This window comes from Cottoperca gobio, chromosome 4 (assembly GCF_900634415.1).
Source record: "Cottoperca gobio chromosome 4, fCotGob3.1, whole genome shotgun sequence".
In the NCBI taxonomy this organism is placed as follows: Eukaryota; Metazoa; Chordata; class Actinopteri; order Perciformes; family Bovichtidae; genus Cottoperca; species Cottoperca gobio.
Window position 1 is genome coordinate 21,826,813 of NC_041358.1, and position 21,945 is coordinate 21,848,757.

Sequence of the window (21,945 nt, forward strand, 5' to 3'; positions counted from 1 at the left end):
CCCTTTTCATCTCGTCCTTTAGTGAGTCAAGGGCCCCGCTGCAAGCCAAATGAGGAGGTGTTATATTAAACACCAGTGGGGAACACAAGGGTGTTCCTGCCTGAACACAGACAGCTCAGCTCATTAGAAAGCAAACACACAAACACAAACAGGGCCAGATTTTCTTGGATGCATGAATCAAGTGCCATGCAGCTGTGGATTTCTAGAAGTGAAGGCCAGCTGGTAATCGCAGACTGCTTGTTTGATATAACACCAGCCGAAATATACAGAAACAAGAACTCTGCACCATCTCTCCTATTCTGCTCCCCATGGATCTAACGGAGTGCCTTCAGTGGATGATTGATCTTCTCTTCAGCCTTTCCAACTAAAGACCATCTCTCTTTTCCCCCGTTCCCTTTCTTCTTGCATCTTTTTTGGCAGACTTGGAGCGGAGCGGAGATATTCTTAGTCCCCCATTACATAAATATTAATATTGAGAGACAAACCCAGGAGCGGCTTCCCACCATTGTGAAAACAGAGCTTAACAAGCTTTAGAAGTGAACTAATGGTGTGCCTTTCCTTCCACTCTCCTCTCTCATCGGGATTGAGTGCAGATGTAAGAAAAGTTATCACACAGTAGACGACATAACACCAGCACTCCCTTTTGGAAAACAATGTTATATTTACAGATGTGCGCCGATACGCAGTGTAAACACAGATGCACAAATAAACAACAACAGAACCAGATCCAGCTGATGAATAGGACCAAAGCTCGTCTTCAGGATACCATGCACAAACACAACACCACCTGATTAGAAGCGCAGAGAGAGAGAGAGAGGAGAGAAAAAGAGAGAGAGAGACAGAGAGAGAGAGAGAGGTGAGCAGAGAAGCAGTTTACAAGAGTTTTGGAGACACAGCTGTAAGGGGGGGGGGGGGAGGTGAGATATGGGGAGAAGAGGAGGAAGAGAGGGATCCTAAAGGCTTAGCTGCTGGAGCTGCACTTTTGAGAGCATGTCAGGGATAACAGCAGTTAGTCAGGCACAAATCCATACTGACTGGAACACACGCAGACAGATGTGTGCTCAGATGATCTGTGGTTACGGTTCACAGACACTTTGAAATGTGTGAACATGTGTAAGAGAAGATCAAATTAGAAACCTAAGGGTAAGAGGGAGGAAATCCTCATCCTCTGTCTGCTCTTCTTAGCTTGTTATCTTCAAGATCTTTCAAATATTTCAGCACAAAAGAAAACATATCTTTCTCGTCTCACACAACTGAACACATTAAAGTAAATGACAGCGATGATAAGGACCAGATGAGCTCGTCCCAACAACGTCACAAGTCAGCTTTATCTACCTTCCCTTTTCTCCTGCTCTCACATACCCAGCTGGAGCTCTACAGGAAGCTGCTCAAAAAAACCTCGGCAGCATTACAATCAGCTCTTCCCACTGCTAAAGGAGAACGTAAAAAAAGAAAAAGAGGGGAAGTGTGGGTTGTCATTAAAGAAAGAGGGGTCAACGCAGTTTGTGCCTTTGGCCCAGACTCGGCACGAACACTTCTGAATTCAAGCAGGTCTCGTTTCCTTTCACTCCCAACTTACTTCTTCTAAATAATTCAGTCATTGTTGAGAATGGGAAACTTAATGAGGCAGCTCTGTTATTCTCTTTTTCTGTCTTTTTTTTTTTTTTTTCCATCAGAGTGACATCAGAGGTAGGCTGGGCCACAAAAAGAAAAAGGCAATCTCAAACTCCCACACCCTCGTTCCCCTTCTCCTCCCCTCTCTTCCTTCTTCACCTCCCTCTTCTAGTCTCCCCCATCCTTTGTGAAAAACTCGAGGCATCAGTCGTCAGAGCTCAGTCTGTGGAAGTGGCCGGCGATTGAACCATGCCCCAGCACGGGCCCCAGGACAGCTGAGTCCACAGAGAGGAGCACATATTTCGGAAGTAGGGCCTCTGCTAAAAAGACTTTACATATTGTGATTTCCAGCTGCAGGACAGAAGGAGTGAGTGGAGGGGAGCGCCTCAGAAGACTGGGACAAAGAGACAGAGAGATGAGTCCTGAGCACTGCAGCTCGGTGAAGACACAATACAATACACACGTGAAACTATAACTGAAGGAAACACACCCCCACTACTGGTAACAAAAAAAAGGTAAATGTTGCCTCAGTTCATTTTGTTTCCAAGATTGTTTTTAGACTGTGTGTCAGGATGACATGTGTGTGTGTGTGAGTGTGTGTATGTATGCGTGCCTGGGCAGCTGGCTGAGCTCTGGCTGAGAGGTTGGAGAGGTTAGGACATTTCGTGACTGGAGGCTCCGGCTGCAGACAGAAACATTTAGCAACGCTTCTTTGGCTTTTTCTCTGGAGTATGAGGCCTGGGATATACTGTGTACAGCATGCTGGGATCTGCATTATGTGTAATACATTCAACACATGTGACCTGTAGTATGCGAGAACAAGTACGGAATGTTAAAGGTGTGTAGGATGTGTAGCCATTTGTGTAGGCAAAATACAGAAACAACTTTGTTAAGTATGCTGCTTGGTGATTTTGGCATTTCTATGGTGTAGAATATAGAATAATATAAAGAAAAAAGCCTTAAATAATGAAAAACTCTGTGTCATTGGCAGTGTTTTCTTTTGGATGTAACAAGGAGATACATCCCAAGTGTTAAAATGTATCTAAAATGTACAATACGCCCAAACCTGACAAGAAACAGAAAGCTAGAGAAAGAGAGAGAAAAGTGAAGGGAAAGAAAAGTAGGGCATTCCAGCAGAACACATGAGGGAGACTGATTTGATCGGATGGAGAGATTTGAGCTCTTGAGCCAGGCTTGTTTATTTTTTCTCAGCTTTTGGTTTCCTAATACAGCACCATCTGAGCCTGGCCACTAACAGGGGTGCAGGGAGGGGGGCGACTTAACCTGGTGGAATCAGGGTTAGATCAATAATATTACGCCTAATGAGGTGATGACATGTCTCTCAGCACATGCTTCTCCTCGCATGGGAGCTGTGATCATGCATTGAGACGCACAGAAAACACATTGTAGTCCACAGGGTCGTGTTTGTTGCGGGGGATGATACAATGTAATTCAACCCTGACCACATCCTCTATCAAATACACCCCATGGACATAAGAGACAGAGATTGCAATGCCATGATCGCAAAAGCTTTGAACACTAAGAGCATCAATCTGGAGCACTTCCATATCACCAACTCACAATTATCTTCAAATGTTTTCACTTAAGTTCCTGGCCTGTTGGTGGTATCTGTGGAAAATATTCTGTTCGCTACAAAGCCACATCTGTCAATGCTGTAAACGACCATGAGGGAGAGGACAGTGCTGAACGCACGCACACACACGTATGAGAACACACTCTTTGAGCTTCAAAAAGCTTGAAGAGGGAATGGCAAAAGGCTAAGAAAACATTTAATGAGCTTGCTGGTTTTTCCCTTAAGCGTAATAAATTAGAATATCAATACCTCCAATAACTCAGCCTGGAAAAGAAAAAAGAAAGCTGAAAAGATAAAGACAAAGAGGGAGCAGCTGTCTGGGGAATATCCAGAACATTCTGTGCTGGAGGGGCAGAGCTTGGCCCTCGGGTTCACCTGCATGGGGGACAGGGCTTGGGAGAAAGCCTTAAATGGGTCATTACAACCAACCCACACATAACCTAACCATTCTCCTGACCCTCACCCACGACTATAAATCACAACATACTTTCTGTTTGATGTTCTTTCTATTTTAAGTTTTTCAAACTCCCAGAACAAGCCAATAAATAGTGGTCAGGTAGTGCGTGGCAGGCTGTCAGAGCCCGTTAACAGCTGCCCTCCCACAGCCATCAGACTATGTTGTAACGCAGCAGGAGATTGATAGCTCACTCAGCCTGCACCAGCCTATTTTGTGTTTTTTGGGCGATGGGCACGTGGCCAATCGTATCTCCCTATGTGACCTGAGGCTGTACGTTTCACAGAAGCAGCCTCAGCTGATCGTATCAGTAGAACAAATATATATATAAAAAACATATAACCAAAACTCTGGATGCAGACATGAGGCCCGTCCAAAAACACTGCGCTTGACCACATGCGGTTAAATCCAACCACAGCACAACAAGTCAGACACATTCGATCTCTTAAAACTCAAACCTACATTACAAGCCACAGGGATGCCTGTAGCACTTTTGGATCGGGTGAAGAATCATAAAATAAAATGACAAGTGTGAGGAACAAATTCAAAGACAAGTCTCTAGCTTGTCTTTGAATTTTGCTTCAGCCTTGGCAAGTCTCTAGCTTCAAAGAGAAGTCTCTAGTTGCACCGTGAAGCTCAATTAGAATCACCCTAATGAGAGCTTGGACACAGTTGAACAGACAGGTCACCATAGGGAGGAAGAGGTCAGGAAAAACAGACAAGAGAAGTGGAGGTATGTAACCAAGTAGAGCCAGTGGACAGTGCGTGTGTGTGTGAGTGTGTGTTTACATGTTCTTTCTTAATGATTCAGCTAATAGAAAGCATGTGCAGTTGGAGGTACGAGCTTAAGATGAGGTGCTACTCAGGGGAGAAATACAAACAGAAAGAGTGCTTACGAGTGATCTCCTAAATCTGATAATTTACAACATCCAGCCAAACAAACATTTGTTTAAAAGCCGTCACATTTTAACACTCCCACCTCCCCTCTCTCCCCTGACCCTCCTCCAGCTCTTTTCTAATGTGTGAAACCTGAGCGGCAGCATGGGTTTGTTCAAAGCCAAGTGTCACTTTACGAGTTTAATTTAAAATCAGAGAGAAAAAGCCACCTGGCAAGGTAACGGCCAATCTGTCAGCCCGTGTAATACATGACTGGGGTAGATTCTGTTAGGCACACATTAATATTATGTCTGCACATATTGTTGCGAGAGGGAGTACAAGGAGAGTTGTGTTTGTGTTGAGGGACAGGCTGTGCGTTTGTTCTGCGATGGGGTGAGGTGAGAGGATGAGATGTCATGGAGTGATGAAGGAGGGTGTTGGAGAGTTGAGAGTCCTTATCTTGACCATGTGTGACAGATAGAGAGAGAGACGGCCTTATATGAACTCTGGATACCTCGAACATAAGAACTGCGTGTTTGTGCATTTATGCATGTGGCGTGCGAAAAAAAAAAAAAAAAAAAGAGGAAGAGGGGGGGGGGGAACACGTTTTCCCACAAAGACCGATTGATTGCAAAGGTTGTGGAGGAGGCGGGTGGGGGGGTGAGGCAGAGGAAGGGTGGGGCTGCACCCTAATCCCACATATAGACCTCTGACCTCCAAACATCAGCCCACATGTTTAGAGTTTCACTACAGAAGAAAGAAAACAGATGGAGGCCGTGGGGCCTGGGGGGCTCCTTCCTCAGTAATATAGCATCATGAAGGGAGATAACTCAGTAGCTACAAAGCAGGAACTACTTCTGGGGTTTTCATTGGGTTGGTTGTGCTTTAAACCACAGTCTTAATAAATAGAACCACTTACTCTAACACGACTTCTTCATTTTTCCACCTCATCCTTCATCCTTCATTCATTCTAATAGGTTTCAATATCCACCTTCATTTCCTTTTTAGTATTTCCAACACGCATTTCCTATTCCACTTTGGTAGCAGTATTTAATCTATGTAAGGTTTCTTCAATTTTGCTGATAAGGCTTTTGAGCTTTTCCTTGTTGTTATTGTGTTTCTATTATTTGTTGTATGATGTCAGTACGCTTTACTACTTCCCCACTCATGCTGTGCTCACAGCCCCGTTCCTCGATAACCTCCCACAGCTACTTCTTTGCTCTCACTTTAATTCTGTCCTTCATACTACTGTCCAAAGTAGTCAGATGGCTTTTGGTGGCCGTCAGTTCTTCTTCATTTCCCCCCCCCCCACTCGTGGCTTTGTAACCAATTGTTTTAGCAAACACACAAAAGATTAGTCACTTTGTGTTTTTGAGGGATACGAGAATATCAGTGGTCATGTAATGCAAAACACGGAGGCTGGTGACATCATGCAAGGATAAAAGGCCTCTGGCTGTGTACCAACAGTAGAGCTGGCTGAGCTCCATGTTGTCATGTAAAGCAGAGCTGCTGTTTATTGTTGCTCCAATCCAAACCCCCTTTTCTTCACTTACGCCCCGTTTATTAGTAGTATAGTGATGATGTGTTGTGTGTTTAAGGGCAGTTTGGACGCGTTGTGGGAAAGTCTGAGGACCAGATGGAGGAGTGGAAGCTAGGGATTTTGAGGCTGGGAAATACATTGGCTATGAAAAAATAAATCAATTTCTCTCCAGCTTTTTGAACTGCAATCCATCAGGCTACAGACAGACACATCTGCACTGGTAAATCACTGCAGGAGACCGGGAGCTCTGAAACCCACACAACCGTCAAACAATACTTCTGGGATGATGACAGACTGAATCAAAATGTTACTCTTGTGGGCTCTAGTTCATGCTTCTCACCTAATACGTGCATGAACAGTCCGGTGCACCAAATGTACTAGCACATCAGCACAACACATTCTCCCCGATTGTGTTCATTTCGTGCGAGTGCAAAGTATCAGGAAACACAAGACCAGTTTCATTATCTGACTTTGTGCTACCTTCTTCTAAGACTCTGTCACAGTTTATATATCTACATCATATAATAAAGTGTTTCATTTAGTGTTATACAACAGTTCTGCAATAAATCCTACCTTCAAGAAGGTTAGAATGTTTTTTGCTGAAACTGTTTTAGAGAGATGTTGATTCAACTATATGTTACAGGCATAACATATACAGGGACATACAGCAAAACCTGCAGTGAGACAATTGTCTATGGAAGCAGTTTATACCAATTGTGTATCAGTTTAAGCAGTTTGCTTTGGCTGTGATCACAAAATGATGTCTGCGTTCTACATACAGAGTAACCTGAAGCCACCAGAGAGACATATGGCTGTCTTTCTGAGATAACAACCAACAATCCATTACACTGTTTAACCAATGAGGCCAAACACATTGTTCCTGTCTAGTAATGTAAGCACCTGTCCAGCTTAATGAGTTCTCTGGTCATTTCCTCTCTGACGACATGCAGAAAATAATTATTTCTCCAACCCGAGCTCAAAGCTAATCACCATTAAAGTACAACATCTACACAAAAAGATCCAGATAGACTAGAGCCAGTGTTCTCACCTACAGTGTGAGATTGGGGTGAACATAATTACAGCAAGTCAAACCCAATCTGAAATATCTGTGCGCTTGATCAAGGTGTAAAAAAAAAAAGAAGCAAAAGAAGTCTGCTACAGATAAACACAGCCTGTCCTTCGACTGTTCAACAGCCATGAAAATAAATGTAACCACAGCTCAGACTGATGGAGAGAGGGAGAGGGGAGTGAGGACAATTAAAAAGCTTCTGTCATACGTCTCCTGACTATTTACAACTATTAGGAAGACCCAGCAGTGCACTTGGGAAGACTTATGAAGCTCATACTGTTGCCAAAATAAAAGGTGAAGTTAGAGGCCCACTGCACGTCCTTTACTCCACACACTGGTTTCACATGGATGTTATGGAATACAAGAGCTGCTCGTCAGGAGGGCTGAGTGAACAAGACATTTAACAAATCCTACTCATTAAGGAGAAAATGAGTTTCAATTTCTCCCATTTGCTCTACTGCTCACGGCCTATGACTTTCATATGCATCTGCAATCTGCTGCTTAAGTGATTTAGCTGTAACCAAAACACCTGGAGAGGAAGGAGGGGAAAGAACACAAAACAGAGAAGGCAAAGAGAAAGGAAAGTATTCAAAAACGGAAGGAAAGGAAAGTAAGGAGGAGGGGTTTTAAACAGAGAGGAAAGTAATTAAATGGAAAGAAACAGGCAGAGGAAAGAGTGCAAATCTGTCAAGACTAAAAAGGGAATAGAAGTATTTCATCTAAGATAGGCTCTGCCTTAAGTTATGTTCATGATACCTGGCCAGGAAGGGAAAAGGGCCATGACCCACTTTTTATTACTAATAGTCTCTTCCATCTTTAATCCACTGCTGTCTGTGCTTTCCTTTTAAATCTTTGTGCTTTGTTTCAGCCTTACAGACTGTTGTTCCTCATCTCTTTCCTTTGTTCGGTCTCTGTAGTTTGTGGATAGCTCAGTGATCCAGTGGTTCTGATTGTAAGGAGCATTTCTCTGGAGCTCCTCACAATGACTTTGTGAGGTAACATTGCTCATTCATGCCAAGGCACACTACCCCAGACATGTATTTGTCCAGCGAATGGAAATAAATCAATGCACATGGTACACGCGCTGTACCTTTTTCATAAAATGCACACAGACATGAGTACAGGAATGTAAACTAAAATGACATTCAGTAATCAGGCTGGTCCTTCAGATTTAAGTGCAGCCTGTTGAGAAACATCCAAGTGGTGTCATGTCAGCCATGCATACATTTATTATTTGTTGCGTCTTTTGTTGTTGAATCTGAAAAGTGGCACATGTGAGCTATTGTTGGCCCCTTCCATCTCTGCCGACCCAATACAGGTGGTCAAGTAGGGCAGCTGCACGACGGGTACAATCATAACGTAGGTTATAAATATATCTTTCAGTTAGCAGAGAGAAATCCAAATTTCCAATCAAAACAAAAACACAATGTATCGACGTACTGACAGCAAACATAGTATGCAAGCCACATTTCGCATGCATGAAGTTTTGCCCCCACAGGTAAGTCCTTTACATTTTCCACTCATCGCTTTCCAGGTCCCCGAGAACTTCAGCAGTGTTGAGATTTGGTTTGTTGGGGTAGAAAAAAAGAAGCCGCTCTGCTTGTTCTGAGGGAACGCTGTAAACTTAAGACACACTGGTGACCTCTCCACGTTCCCTGGAATGTCTTTGATATGCTGTGGTTTTATGAAGGAGACTAGGCCCCTCGTACTCAGAACCACCACCCAAGAGGAAATCAGACTCCAGAAGACAGGAAAGAGAGAAAAGAGTTGAGGAGGCGGAAAAAAAGGATAACAAGAAAGAGACGCAAAATGAAAGAGGTGATAGCTGATGGATGAGCTGTAATGTTGCCTGTCCTGTTCATGCTAAGGGGGCATGTGGAGGATGCTGAATATGGACACTTTATGGAGCTCCAAACAACCGTAGAAAGCCAGTCTAGAAGAGAAGACGAACTTGAGAGAACGGATACTGCTGACGCTGCTGTTAAAGTCATTAGCATCTCTCACTGAGGTCAGCAAGGATGCAGTACCTGGTTACACTGTCAGACACATCGGCTGCTGGAAAAACACACGGCCATGAAAATGAATAACGTCTCTGGATAGTCATGCACACACGGTATTCAATCATTCAGATGGACACACAAACTTACGCATACCAGCAAGGTCTGCAGTCCTAGCTGTAATCCTGTCCCCTTTAGACATTGTTCCAAGTGACAGAATTGCCAGAATTCCTGAAGAACCACAATCGCATCATATGGGAGACAAACAGGGCCTGAGTTTTAGGGTGGTAGGTAGGACTTAATGATGTGGCACCGAGTAAAGAGTGGCTGAAGAGTGATGGAGTGGATTAGGAGGACTAGACAGTCTTGGCCTTGCGCAGGCACAGGCCAGGGTGTCAAATGGAGCAGTGTGAGCAGTGTGTGTGTCTGTAGTGTTTTTGAGCTTGTGCATTGATGAGAAACAGAGCTAGAATCAGCAGGGATGAGAAAGAGGGGAGGGAGTGCCAGCAGTCACCCCTCAGATCAGAAAGGGCTGAAGACAACTCTGCACAGTGTTTTCCTTGCCTTCAACATACACTCCTGTAGTAACTGCCTTTATGTGTGCGTTTGTGAAACACAAATACTACCTTCTACTAAACATTCCTGTTTAATGTATGGAGCCACATGGAGCAGTGGGTGCTCAGAAGTGAGCATATTTAACCGGTCTCACAGGAAGCTGTAAATCAGAATCAGGGGTCGATGTGTTTTACTGGGAGAGGGGCACTGTGCACGTACACAACACTGTTGTACGGGACAATAAGTCAGATCAGCCATTTAGTGCCGCGAAACCTGAGTTACTGGGTCATCACACTGTACCACCTCAGGAGCAGTAACGTTTGGGGGGCAGGAACTATAATATGCCTCAGAAAAAAAAACTGGAACTAGGTTCCTAGAGTCAACATGCTCAAAGATCTAAAGAGGTTTCCTGGAATATTTCCTGTGGGCAACATATACATATACAATAATAATAATAATAATAATAATCTCATTCCCAGAGTAAAGACGATGAAGTAAGAGTAAGCGCTGGTACCAAAGAAAACATGTGCTTTTTTTTGAGCCGATTACAAATAGACAGTTCTAAGTACAGGTGTGAATGCACGCAAGACACATTGAGGACAAGTTGAGGAGAAGAAAATTACTCGCATGTTTCTGTAAGAATGTATGGTTCACGTGAGAGTAACAACTGAAATGTTTACACACAAACAACTAAATTAATTTTTCATTATGTATATGCAAACAAAAATGATGATGCGTGTTTATTTACATATAGAACAAGGAAGTGAGATCTGATCACAAGTTGTCACTCAAGACGCATGTGGAGACACATTCGAATGACAGGTGTGAACAGAGGTGCTTAGAGCTGTCCACTTGTGATCGGATCATAAAAGACACATGTTAATGCAGGCCTTAACAGGGCTTTGATGGGGGGGGGGAACCAACAGGAGCTCAAAAAAACGGGGTGTCTGTAAGCAGGGGAACAGACAGAAAGCAGACCTCGTACCGTGGGCTGGAAAGCAAATGAGTTCTCTCATTCAATCTTTCCACACAAACAAATCTGTGGAACGATTACCTGACAACTGGGACTATTTGAAAAAGTGTCAAATATCTTTTCATTAAATTCTTACGGCAGCAAGTTCTTCTGCTCTGGAACAGCATGCAACCAACACCCCTACTGTTAACATTCCTTTAGTTAGTGTCTGAGTCCTGACTATTAAGATCTTCTATTCTTGCAGGGAGGCCTGGGGGGACTTGGAGGGAGCACCAGTAGCTGTCCATCTATCCAGCTAACCAGCCAGGAGCAATGCAGGGGCTGATGTTGAGCCTGTGTGCTCTGCTCTGCCTTTCCCTCTGGGAGGAATGTTACTGCAGGAGCTCCATGGAAGCCCGCAGGACCAAAGAGCCTTCTCTCCATAGGAGTAAAAGAGCCCCCATCGACCCTGATGCCAAAAAGTGTTCCTACACCTTCCTTGTACCAGAGCAGAAAATCACAGGTTCAAAGGATAACTTCTTTTTGCAATATACTTTTAGTTATTCATCAAATGATTGTCTTCATTTGTCTAAATAATTAATATCTGTCATCAGGTCCAATCTGCGCCAGCACCACAGGCCCAGAGCCAGACAAGGAAAGAGTGACCCGTATGGACATTGCAGATGTGCGGGAGGTGCTCAACAAACAGCGCCGTGAGATTGAGACGCTGCAGCTGGTGGTGGATGTGGATGGTAACTTGGTGAATGAGATGAAACTGCTGCGGAAAGAAAGCAGGAACATGAACTCCAGGGTGACCCAACTCTATATGCAGCTGCTACATGAGATCATCAGGAAAAGGGACAACTCTCTGGAGCTGGCCCAGCTGGAGAACCGCGTCCTCAATGTGACCTCTGAGATGATGCGACTGGCTTCAAGGTACAAGGAGCTGGAGTCCAGGTTTGCCACAATGGCCGGGGTGGTCAACAACCAGTCCATTCTCATCTCGGCACTGGAGGAGCAGTGTATGAGGACACTGGGACGCAGTGAGCTGCCCATAGTTCCCCCACTGGTACAGGTGGTACCGCAGAATCTACCAGTTAACAGTCGTTTCACCAATGAGATACAGAGGGACAATAACAACAGGGCCTTTCCCAGAGGCTCACGCATGGACCCCCCTACTGCAAGTCCATTTGGGATTGACCCTCCACCACCACAGGGAACACTTACCTCTGATGGTATGTAACAATTTCAAAGTGGCTGATGAAGAATCAGTGACTGATCATTTAGGTATTTGTACTTTAGTAGTTGTGTGTACAATTAATTAGGACAATTACTATTCAAAACGTAATTATTGGCAAAATTGGAATTGCTAAGGCACAGTTGGCTAATCCTTGGTATGGTGCAGAGGCAGTGAAATCATACATTCCTATGATTCCCACTTGGCTGCACACTTCTGAGCATGTGTACTGAATTAGTAAGAGGCAGATTAGGACTCTTTGAATAGTGTTATTACTTCAGAGAAGGGTAATATATATCTTCTGCAAGGCTTTACATTCAGATTTCCATTCAGCCTATGCAAGATGTAGAAGCGGAAAGATATAGACAAACACACACCAGATGGACTAGTCCAACGCTATCAAATCATCTGAGCAAGATAATCTCCAATATGAAACCAATTTGCAAGTTTAGCATGCTTCTTGGAAATGGCTCCATAAAAATGGTCAGGGCCATTGTATTTTGCATTTGTACTGGCAATTTAGAATATGAAGGGGAGTGTTGACAGAAGTTATACAACCAGATGGTAAAATGGATGAGGTCATTCATAACATCCCTCAGACAAAAAGGGGAATACAAGATAATCTGTTGAACACTGACAAGGTAGTCACTTGAGAGACATGAGATAATATGGCTCACAGAAAAATGCTGAGAACACATTCTCATATTTGATTATATCAGATATTTAAAGCTCTGGTTAAGTCTGACACATAAAGACTGCGGATAAAGATATCGTTACTCTCTTGCTACTTTGAGTAAGAGAAAGAAAGCTGGTACCATTTAGCAAATCAATATGTCAAATTTATAATGATAGGTCTATTTCAAGCTCAATGAGCAGAAGGGCAAGGGGGCAAAAGGATTTATTTCCGCCCCCCCCAACCTTTGATTTCTTTTTAGGTAAAAGTTTATCATACCAAATATAAGCCACCAAATACCACAAATAGGCTCCCTACCATGTAGGCTCACTCCTACTTTAAATACACAGTACATGACCACAGTTTGGTCCTTTCTCAACCACTATGGCCGGTCGACTGGATTTATTTTTGAACCTCAACCCCTTAAAGCTCTGTTTAGAGAACCTAACAAGAAAGTGACCGAAAAGGAGAAAGGGGAAAGGGGAATACATTAGAGAACCCCCCCCTCACTGACAGGTCTGATGAAGACATATCATTACAAGACAAATAAAAGGCTTGTGCTGGGGAGTTTTAGGTATCTGTGTTGGGGTAATACACTGGGTCCCTATGTGTTCCTACACTCAGCTGAGAAAACCATCTTCCATGGGCCTTAAGGCCCCCCACACAATGCCGGTGTTCATTCTGGTTTAATACATATTCACACAGGGGAAAACAGAGGAAATATGGTGGGTTTAGGTTCAGCTGCTTCAGCTTTGGGATGCAGTATTGCAACGTTGCTTCATTTGAAGGCAACGTCTAGGTGAATATTCATTTAACAATTTAAGATAGATAGATCGATAGATACTTTATTTATCCTGAGGGAAATTCACGCAAATTGTACGCATTTATGTTTGTGTAACTTTGTAATCTGCTGGTCTGCGCAAAAGGGGATATTTTCCAAACAATGTGGCCACAATAATACATCCAGTAAAACCCAACTTCCCCCCCCCCCCCCGTTTTCTCTTGTCTGCTGTCTCGAGCCCCTAGACTGATGATGATGACTTTTGCATATGCAATAAAACAAGACATCTTGTTCAATTCAAGGCACTGTATGGTACATTTGTTCAGGGAGCTTAAACTGACTATAATTCAGGCAATGGATGGTTTTTAAGATTAGAGTCAGTAACAAAAGATATATAGATACAATACATATGGCCTTTAAGTTATAGGGTCAATTCTGGCTTTTTACTATCAGGTATAAATTGTTTCAACCTTTTGTTGCCACAAGAGCTGAACATTATCAACGACTTAACCCAAAATATATCAGATACATGGGACACTGAGGAACATTATATTAGATTATTATCGTAATGCAAATTGTAATAACACATAAGATTGTGGAAAATACTGATATTATAATGGGGATTTCTTTACATAAACATTTCTAAAGTCAGACCCACTAACACCATCTCTATTTAACCATTTATTTTGTCCTGCTCTTTTTCTACAACCACTTTCCGATCCACAGGTCCCTTCAAAGACTGTTTCCAGGTCCTACAGGCAGGCCACACCACCAATGGGATGTACCTGCTTAAGACAGATGGCAGTGATCGGTTGATCCAAGCCTGGTGTGAACATAGCCTTGACAATGGAGGATGGACCGTGTTGCAAAGGAGGAAAGATGGCTCTGTTAACTTCTTTCGGAACTGGGAGAACTACAAGGTAGGGTGGGCAATATATTGATGAAATATCGATATTGTGATAAGAGACTAGATACCGTCTTAGACTAATGATATTGTAATATGGCATAAGTGTGGTCTTTTGCAGGTTTAAAAAGACAGCATTACAAAATAATTGTATCTATATCACTCAGCCCTACTGCAAGGTAAGCTGAGGAAACAATTAGGTATAAAATGCAGGGCTTAATGAGATAACTTAACCAAAAATGTCCATTCTTTTGGGGAAATTATCTAAATATCTTTAAGCATGAGAGAAAACTGTGCTCACATCTTTTCCTTTCCCATTTCCTAAGCGACCCAGTCTCTGCAGTTCATTTTGGGGCCACTAAGCAAGCACTATCACCATCAATGTAAACAGCTTAGCAGGGGATTTCCTCTCACTGAAATCACAGCCAAGAGCTGGAGCCAGGGACCTACATACAAATATACACAATTAGAGAGCCACGGTGGGCTGACGGGGAAAAACAGCTCAACCCAACTGGAAAGGATCCCTTTATCTTTTCTTCTCATGCGTCAACCTTTGTGATTGAGACATGATCCAGGAGCTAACAGAGCAAGCTTGCAACAGAAACAAATGAACACAAAAAAATTGAACTGATACACGGCCTGACAAATTACTGGTCTCCCAGTTTTCTTTGTAAAAAATAAAATGGCAAGAATTTTCCTCTGCCATAAAATGAGATGAAGAAATCAATACTTGCATGCTGTTTTAATCAGAAACAGAAATTAGTCTTCGCTGTATTCAACTATCCATCCAACTATCCATCCAACTGCAGCAAAATCTCCATTGCCTCTGCCATTCAACTAATGTGTCTCGAGTGAGAAACCACAGATCACAACCTTCACACATTATCGTCTTAACGGCAAGCAGATTTCATTTTGCTTGATTGCAGGCACGAGACTCCTCTAAACTCAATACTGTTAATAAGTCGTATTAACCTCGCTCCACTTTATCGTTTGTTTTTTGGACATGATTTGCGTTCATTGACCACAGAATAAAAAGAGACCTGTTCTTTCACCAGTTGGCTCACCTACAGTGTTGACTAACTCAAATTAATACTGCACTTTTTCAGTTTGCACCACATTGCAATAACCATTTTAACATGAACCACAACTGACAATAAATAACAAAAGAACATGCTGTGGTGCTTGTCCTCTACAGAAAGGCTTTGGAAACATAGATGGTGAACACTGGCTTGGGCTAGAAAATATTTACAACCTGGGGAAACAGGGCGACTATAAGCTGATGATCGAGCTGGAGGACTGGACGGGGAAGAAGGTGTACGCCGAGTACAGCAGCTTCCACCTGGAGTCAGAGAGCGGGGGTTATCGGCTGAGGCTCGGCACCTACCAGGGCAACGCCGGCGACTCCTTCAGCAGTCATAACGGCAAACAGTTTACCACGCTTGATCGCGACAAGGATGCATTTTCTGGTAAGAGGGGGTGGGGGGTTACTAGATGAGTTCCAAATGCTTTTTTAAATTTCTTATATTACTCGTAGTAAAATGACAAAACAGCAGGTAAGCTCCTTTGTCCCATCATGCTCATCTTATTTTTATGATGTTGTGTCTCTCTCTATTAGGTAATTGTGCCCACTTCCATAAGGGCGGTTGGTGGTACAATTCATGTGGCCAGACCAACCTGAATGGCGTGTGGTACAGCGGGGGAGTTTACCGCAGCAAATTTCAGGATGGAATCTTCTGGGCAGACTACGGAGGAGGTTTCTACTCCCTCAAGTCAGTCCGCCTCATGATCCGACCGATCGACTGAAACGTCGCACTGCAGTTCCCTTCAAATGCAACGCAGTTTCCTTCCTTATCTTTATCTACCCATAAACAAAGACTGTAAAAAGGCAGAACCAGGAATCCCTGACATTGTACGACAGTGCCTTTTAAAATACGAAGGAGGAAGAGACGGTGGCATGGGTTTATGGCCAGACAATAAAGACAGTGTTGCGCAGTGGTTAGCTCCCAAGTTGACTTTGAGATGAATACTGATGCCATTGCCCTCCCTAAGTAACTGCTCTCCGCCATCTTTCAGTCTGGAAAGTAATGGTCCATCAAGCTCCCTGGGATCATCAAGTATTACTCTCAAGTGTCCTATTTTACTCACTCTTGATGAAACTCAGTATGTAATAAAAAGGGAAATGGTAATTTACTAAAGACATGAGATTTCTTCTGAGCAGCTAATGTTGACTTATTGAAAGTAGTGTCGCCCATACTAAAGGGCATTGGATTTACTGGGATGTTTAACAGTAGCATAAAAAAATGTTAAGAAATTTAAAAAAGGTGTGTTGTCAGTTAAAGTCCCTGAAAATCAAAAGGTTAGAGGACAGGACTAAACCTATGGTCTACTCGTCTCTGGGGGTTTTCTGGACTTCTGGAGATTCCTTCGAACCCCCCAGAAAATTCACTTGTGCAGCAGTGTGCTTGTCCATATGGCTTGGCTGGGCTTTGGTATGTAAATATCTTTGGCTTTATTTGTGAATGGTAATTTAAGAGGTGTGATTCTACTCAGGTCGAATGTTCACAATGTTGTCACTCTGCCATTCTTTGTTATTTATCAGTGTATTTATAGTAAGTATAGTCACTGGCCATTTTATATCTAGCCCTGTAATAAAACAATTCTTAACATTTTCTTATCCCATGTAGAGAGACACACACACACACACACACACACACACACACACACACACACACACACACCAAGTGCATGAAGGATGATACAATCATCTGAAATGAAACACTTCAAAGTGCTTTGATCTGATGTAAGTGCAATACACCCAGTCAATGACTGACAGGAGGTCAGAGGGATCTAATAATTAAAGAAAGTGGGCAAATAAAAAATGAACTGTGAACACCAGTGAGAAAAGATTCAAAAGTTACATTATTCTTGTTCTGAAAGGAAGAGTACTACAGGAAAGGAGAGGTTTGAAAGAGATATGTAAGGGGGAAAAGACTGCCTTGCAGAAGCAGATTGGAATGTATCAAGTTAAAAGACAGCAATAGATAACATGGAGGATATTAAATGATGCAGTTATAGAAGAATTTAGACTTAAATGAAAGAACCGGTGAGACAGTAAGGATGATAAAAGGGCCAGAGAAAGACAAATTGGGAAAAGAAGGAGGGCTACATTCCTTGCACTTAAACTGAGCTTTTCTTTTCCTAAAACACAAATGTACATCTTGAAATTGTGGCTCCCCTGTGGACCTTTCCCTCTGAGGAACTGTAAGTCAGAACAGATAGGAGCCATCTGACACAAACGCTGCAGGAGGAGAAACTCAGACAGACAGTCATCATATTTTTAGCTCACATACCCACAAACGCAGTGAACCAACCAAACCGACATGTTGGCTTGCTGTCAGTCATCTAAAATACTGTCAATCAATGAACAATGAACTGTACTGTAGATCAGTAGGATCCCCTCAGTCTGCTGCCATTTCTTATCTGACACATATGACACCTTAGCCCTGGTGCTTTCCCCTACATTCATTATTCCACACAGTGTGGCTCGTGTCCCACAGCTACCCCAGCATGCTGGAGAAGAAGAGAGTCAAGGGTCCTCTGTAGTCTTTTTACACTGACAGAGACCAAATGGCTATTAAAGGATCCCAGTAATGAGGCACTTCATGAATAAGGCTAGGGAAATCATTAAGGATCCCAACCACCCAGAAAACCACTTTTTCTGCCCGTTTCTAATGTATAAAATGAAGGAACTGCAGGCTTATATTTCACTGTTCATTAGTGTAGTGACAAAAAAATTGATTGATGGAAAATGACACGAGAACTATCAGCTCTCGCTAACACTCTATTCAGCGTTACGCAGGGCACGTTTCAGCTGCATTTTTCACTCATCCGTCTAACAGAACAGATACACCACTGCAACTGTGCCAACTGCAATCCAAAGCCTTATATCAGTGTTTTCATCTCTTACAAATGTAACTCCATGATTGTGTATTGGTGCTGAGGGGGTTGGCAAAACACTTGAATGCACAGCAGTTCGTCCAATTCACTGAACAAAATCAGTGTACACAGCGTTAGAGGACTGCAGCTGCTTTGCTGCTTTTGCTAAGTGGCCAGTGTAGACGTGAAGGTGAAAGCATAACGAGTCGGGGGAAACACTTTAAAAGTGTGTGCGTCTTGTCACAGTGGAGCCATACATTTCTGTGGGCTCTCTGTCTTTGCATGATTGGCCAGAGAACAGGAACAAGATCATCTGAGCATTAAACAGGCTGGCCCTGTGGTGAGCGCAGACAGGAGGGGGCTGTGTCTGCCAAGCCTAATAGCAGGTCAGGGTTCACACAGTCACACACACACACACACACACACACACACACAAATGCAGCACTGTAGAAAAAGCAAAGCTCAGTGACTACACAGCACACACAGGGCTCTTTGTCCAGCTTCCTTATCACCACAGATAAGCATCACACCTTCAAAAGATGCAGATGGAGCCGAGTCAGAAACATGATAGGAAGTCACACAAGTGGCAAAAATACACATATACACTTTGTAGAAGTTAACCCTCCCGTGGTGTAAAAAGCACTGAGCTATGGGTTGGGACTTTAATTTGAGCTTCAACAGGCGCTGTGTTTAGTGACCAGAGAGGTAAACATGTGCACAAACACATCAGGAGAAAGCCCCCCCCCCCCCCAACCCAAGTTCAGCAATTACACACTCAGCACTTATGTTGGGAGTGATGATCTGGAACAAGCACCGCAGCTTTCAGTCTCCCGCTCATTCATTCCCAATTTCCCCTCAGAGGGATTTGGTGGATTTATGATGGCGGAGGACGTCCGAGAACAAGAGAGTGGTGATTTCCTTCCTTTGTGCCAACTTGGCTCGGTGCAACCCCAAGGACAGCCAGCTGGTCACACATCACACAGCCACACGCATCATTGACAGGCTTAGACTGGAAGGAAACACAATCCCACTCACACGTACAAGGATTTACAACACAAGGAGACTCTATCCTAATAACGACCAACTAGTCACGCATCGCTGAAACGCTTACCAAACGGAAAGTCTTCCCTTCGTCTTCACATACACATACAATGAGGAGGACATACAGTTATACCGGGAGACAAATGCAAAGCTAAAGCTGTGAAAGGGCCCTCATTTGCCAGTTTGTCATCGCTTCCAGACTTCCGTGACGGAGCGCAATGGGGAAAATGACAAACAGACTCTTGAGCTCTCCGTTTGTGCTCGTGTTTGCATTTGTTGGTACATACCAAGTTTGAATAACACAGCAGTAGCCATGATGCAAGCCTGATTGCTAGAAGAGAAACAGCTGAGGTGGCAAAGAACATCAAAGCAATCCGATCGTCATCATTAAAACAAGAACAAACAGTACAGCAATAAAACCAAAACGCACGTGTATCCACTCTTACATCACAGTGAAAGTTTCCCCTGCAAAACACATGAGGGATTCCTGTGTGATACTGTGGAGCCAAAGAAAGAGAGCGGGTATAAATAATTATGGAGAAATATATCTTTCTTTGTTTTTATTTCTCACTGATTCATCCGTTTGTTCAAGCTGCTTTGAGATGTTTCACGACGTGAGGAGTAAATTTGTGTTTGACATTCCTGAACTCCAAGAAGCAGAGTAAAATGATAACCCAGGAAATTGAATGACAGGGTACAAATTTAGAGGCTACGGTGAAAACAAGCAGCTTATTAAAAGGAAGTACTGAGAAGCAGAAGAACAGACGATAAAACGCGACTGATGACTGAATAATGCTGGAGATAAAAAAGGTACCAGACACACATGCAGAGGCAGCTCATTTCCACGATTTGTCCTTAGATTAGCCTTTGGCCCGTAAACAGCCAATAAAGATATGAAGCTCAAAGTAATGGCACCTTAGTGCATCCTTCAAAGATCATGTTGTGTGTGTGTGTTTGTGTCTGTTACCTAGGTATGGTATACAAGAGACCATGCTCTGGCTGCTTATGTAGTCCCTCAGACGTTTATAGTTGTCTTCTTTGGACATCAGGTAGTCGAGACGATCAAACGTGGCCTTGTCCTTCCGACTCAGTAACTGTGGGAGGGATTGATTGATGGATAATGGTTTAGCAACACATACGGGCTAGGAGAAATACAATGACATAATTTAAGTTCATTCAGCTGCACTTACTAATAAGTGAAATCTGATAAAGTGTTTCTTTTCAATTTACACATTTTCAGTCACCCCTTTCACAAACAATTCTTTGAAGGGTATGTTGCTGGAGTCAATTGTGTAACCATTGTAAGACTGTTCAAACAATGGCATTTGAAATATTTGCCACCCATTTGTAAAATAAGTAGAAAATCCCTTAATATTCTGCTTTGAGTTGCAGCTGTCAATGTCAGAATGCAGTTATGTTGTGCAGAATAAAACCATTACTCTCTAGCTGGTTGCTTGTTCTAATGAACTGCCCACAGTGCCAAAGTGTGCAGCGTTCCAGGTAGACACAGGCTGTTTGCATGCTAGTGTGTGTGTGCGTGTGCGTGTGCATGTGCGTGTGTCCTTCTGTCTTTTAAGAAGCAGGTGAGCTATGCCTTGGCCAGCAAAAGCATTTGCTGACTGACCAAAATAATTTCCTGTGGTTTTGTGGAGCCGGGTATAAGACTGTTCCACCATTACATCAGAGCATCATCATGCCCTTATGTAAGCTCTACATCTTCAATGAGAAAACTGAAACGGATTGGTAATCCCTCACACTCTTGAATAACGTGTTCAAAAAGTTCCCGCATTAAATCTGCTAAGAATCTGTGTGAAGTTGCTGGGTATGTCACTAAAGGACGGGTTGACTGCACTAAGAGATGACAGAATAGGACGGGGTGAAAAGGGTGAATTCAAGGTTTTTTCCGAATGTTCTAAACAGTCCTCTTCATTTATTTGTTTTCCCTGAGCCATTCATCGTGTCATGTCACTTGTGTGATAGTTTTTATTAGCCTTCGTTTATGTTTCCAGTGTTTTGGTACAGATCTGTGTGACATCCCAGTTTATTGACAGCACTCTACTAATAAACCAGACTTGCCTTCAAACTAAAGGCAAATATACTGTACTCACCGCCCATGTTTTGGTAAGCCTGAAGATGGGGGCACTTTGTAACGCTGACACCACAGCCATGACCGCATGGAGGTTGTTCATGTCACACAGTTTCTATAAAAAGGGAAGTACAAAGAGCAAACATTACTTTGGGTTTACAATACACCCATAAGGATACAACAATGTAAAGTTAAGCGTGGAAGCGTGTACCTTGGCAGTGCGAATGTAGAGACTCAGCACCTCAGCTCTGATCTTCAACGTCTGCGCATGGAGGATCTCTCGTACCACCCAGAAACTCGTCTAGAAAAAAAACGTGCACAAAAAGAGATTACGGCACCAAACAACTCTCACAAACTCACCAACATCAGAACCAGGATGCTGCAAAACTGATGACACGGAAAACTTTATCTCTCATGTGTTGCACTCTCCTAAGAAAGAATGAGGGTTTCAGGTGTGTACAAAGAAAGACGGAGTGTTGTGCTTTGTTAAACCTCCAGTCTTTGAGTCTGGAGCCAAGGCATGGACAGACAGTCATGACAACTCTGGACTGAAACCAGTACAAAGTGGAGCAGGAGAGCAGAGGGCAGACTGCTAACGGGAACGCTCCATTAGATTCCATTATAAATTAGCTCTTG

General features: G+C 43.2%; 2 protein-coding genes across 6 annotated transcripts in view; one reads left to right on the forward strand and one right to left on the reverse strand.

The window, feature by feature from the left end:
- Positions 1–21,945, reverse strand: part of ralgps2 (Ral GEF with PH domain and SH3 binding motif 2) — a 65,373-nt gene that overhangs the window by 8,907 nt on the left and 34,521 nt on the right. For all 5 annotated transcript variants that reach the window (XM_029429274.1, XM_029429277.1, XM_029429275.1 and 2 more), the window contains 3 exons: positions 21,521–21,610; positions 21,332–21,424; positions 20,191–20,317 (listed from right to left, as the gene is read on the reverse strand). In XM_029429274.1, coding sequence (XP_029285134.1) covers positions 20,191–20,317; positions 21,332–21,424; positions 21,521–21,610 — 310 coding nt within the window. The remainder of the gene's footprint in view (positions 1–20,190; positions 20,318–21,331; positions 21,425–21,520; positions 21,611–21,945) is intronic.
- angptl1a (angiopoietin-like 1a) lies at positions 1,809–16,934 on the forward strand. Its single transcript, XM_029429278.1, has 6 exons — positions 1,809–2,129; positions 10,917–11,174; positions 11,266–11,886; positions 14,069–14,262; positions 15,442–15,712; positions 15,862–16,934. The coding sequence occupies exons 2-6, from the start codon at positions 10,985–10,987 to the stop codon at positions 16,047–16,049; spliced, it is 1,464 nt and encodes a 487-aa protein (XP_029285138.1). The 5' UTR covers positions 1,809–2,129; positions 10,917–10,984; the 3' UTR covers positions 16,050–16,934.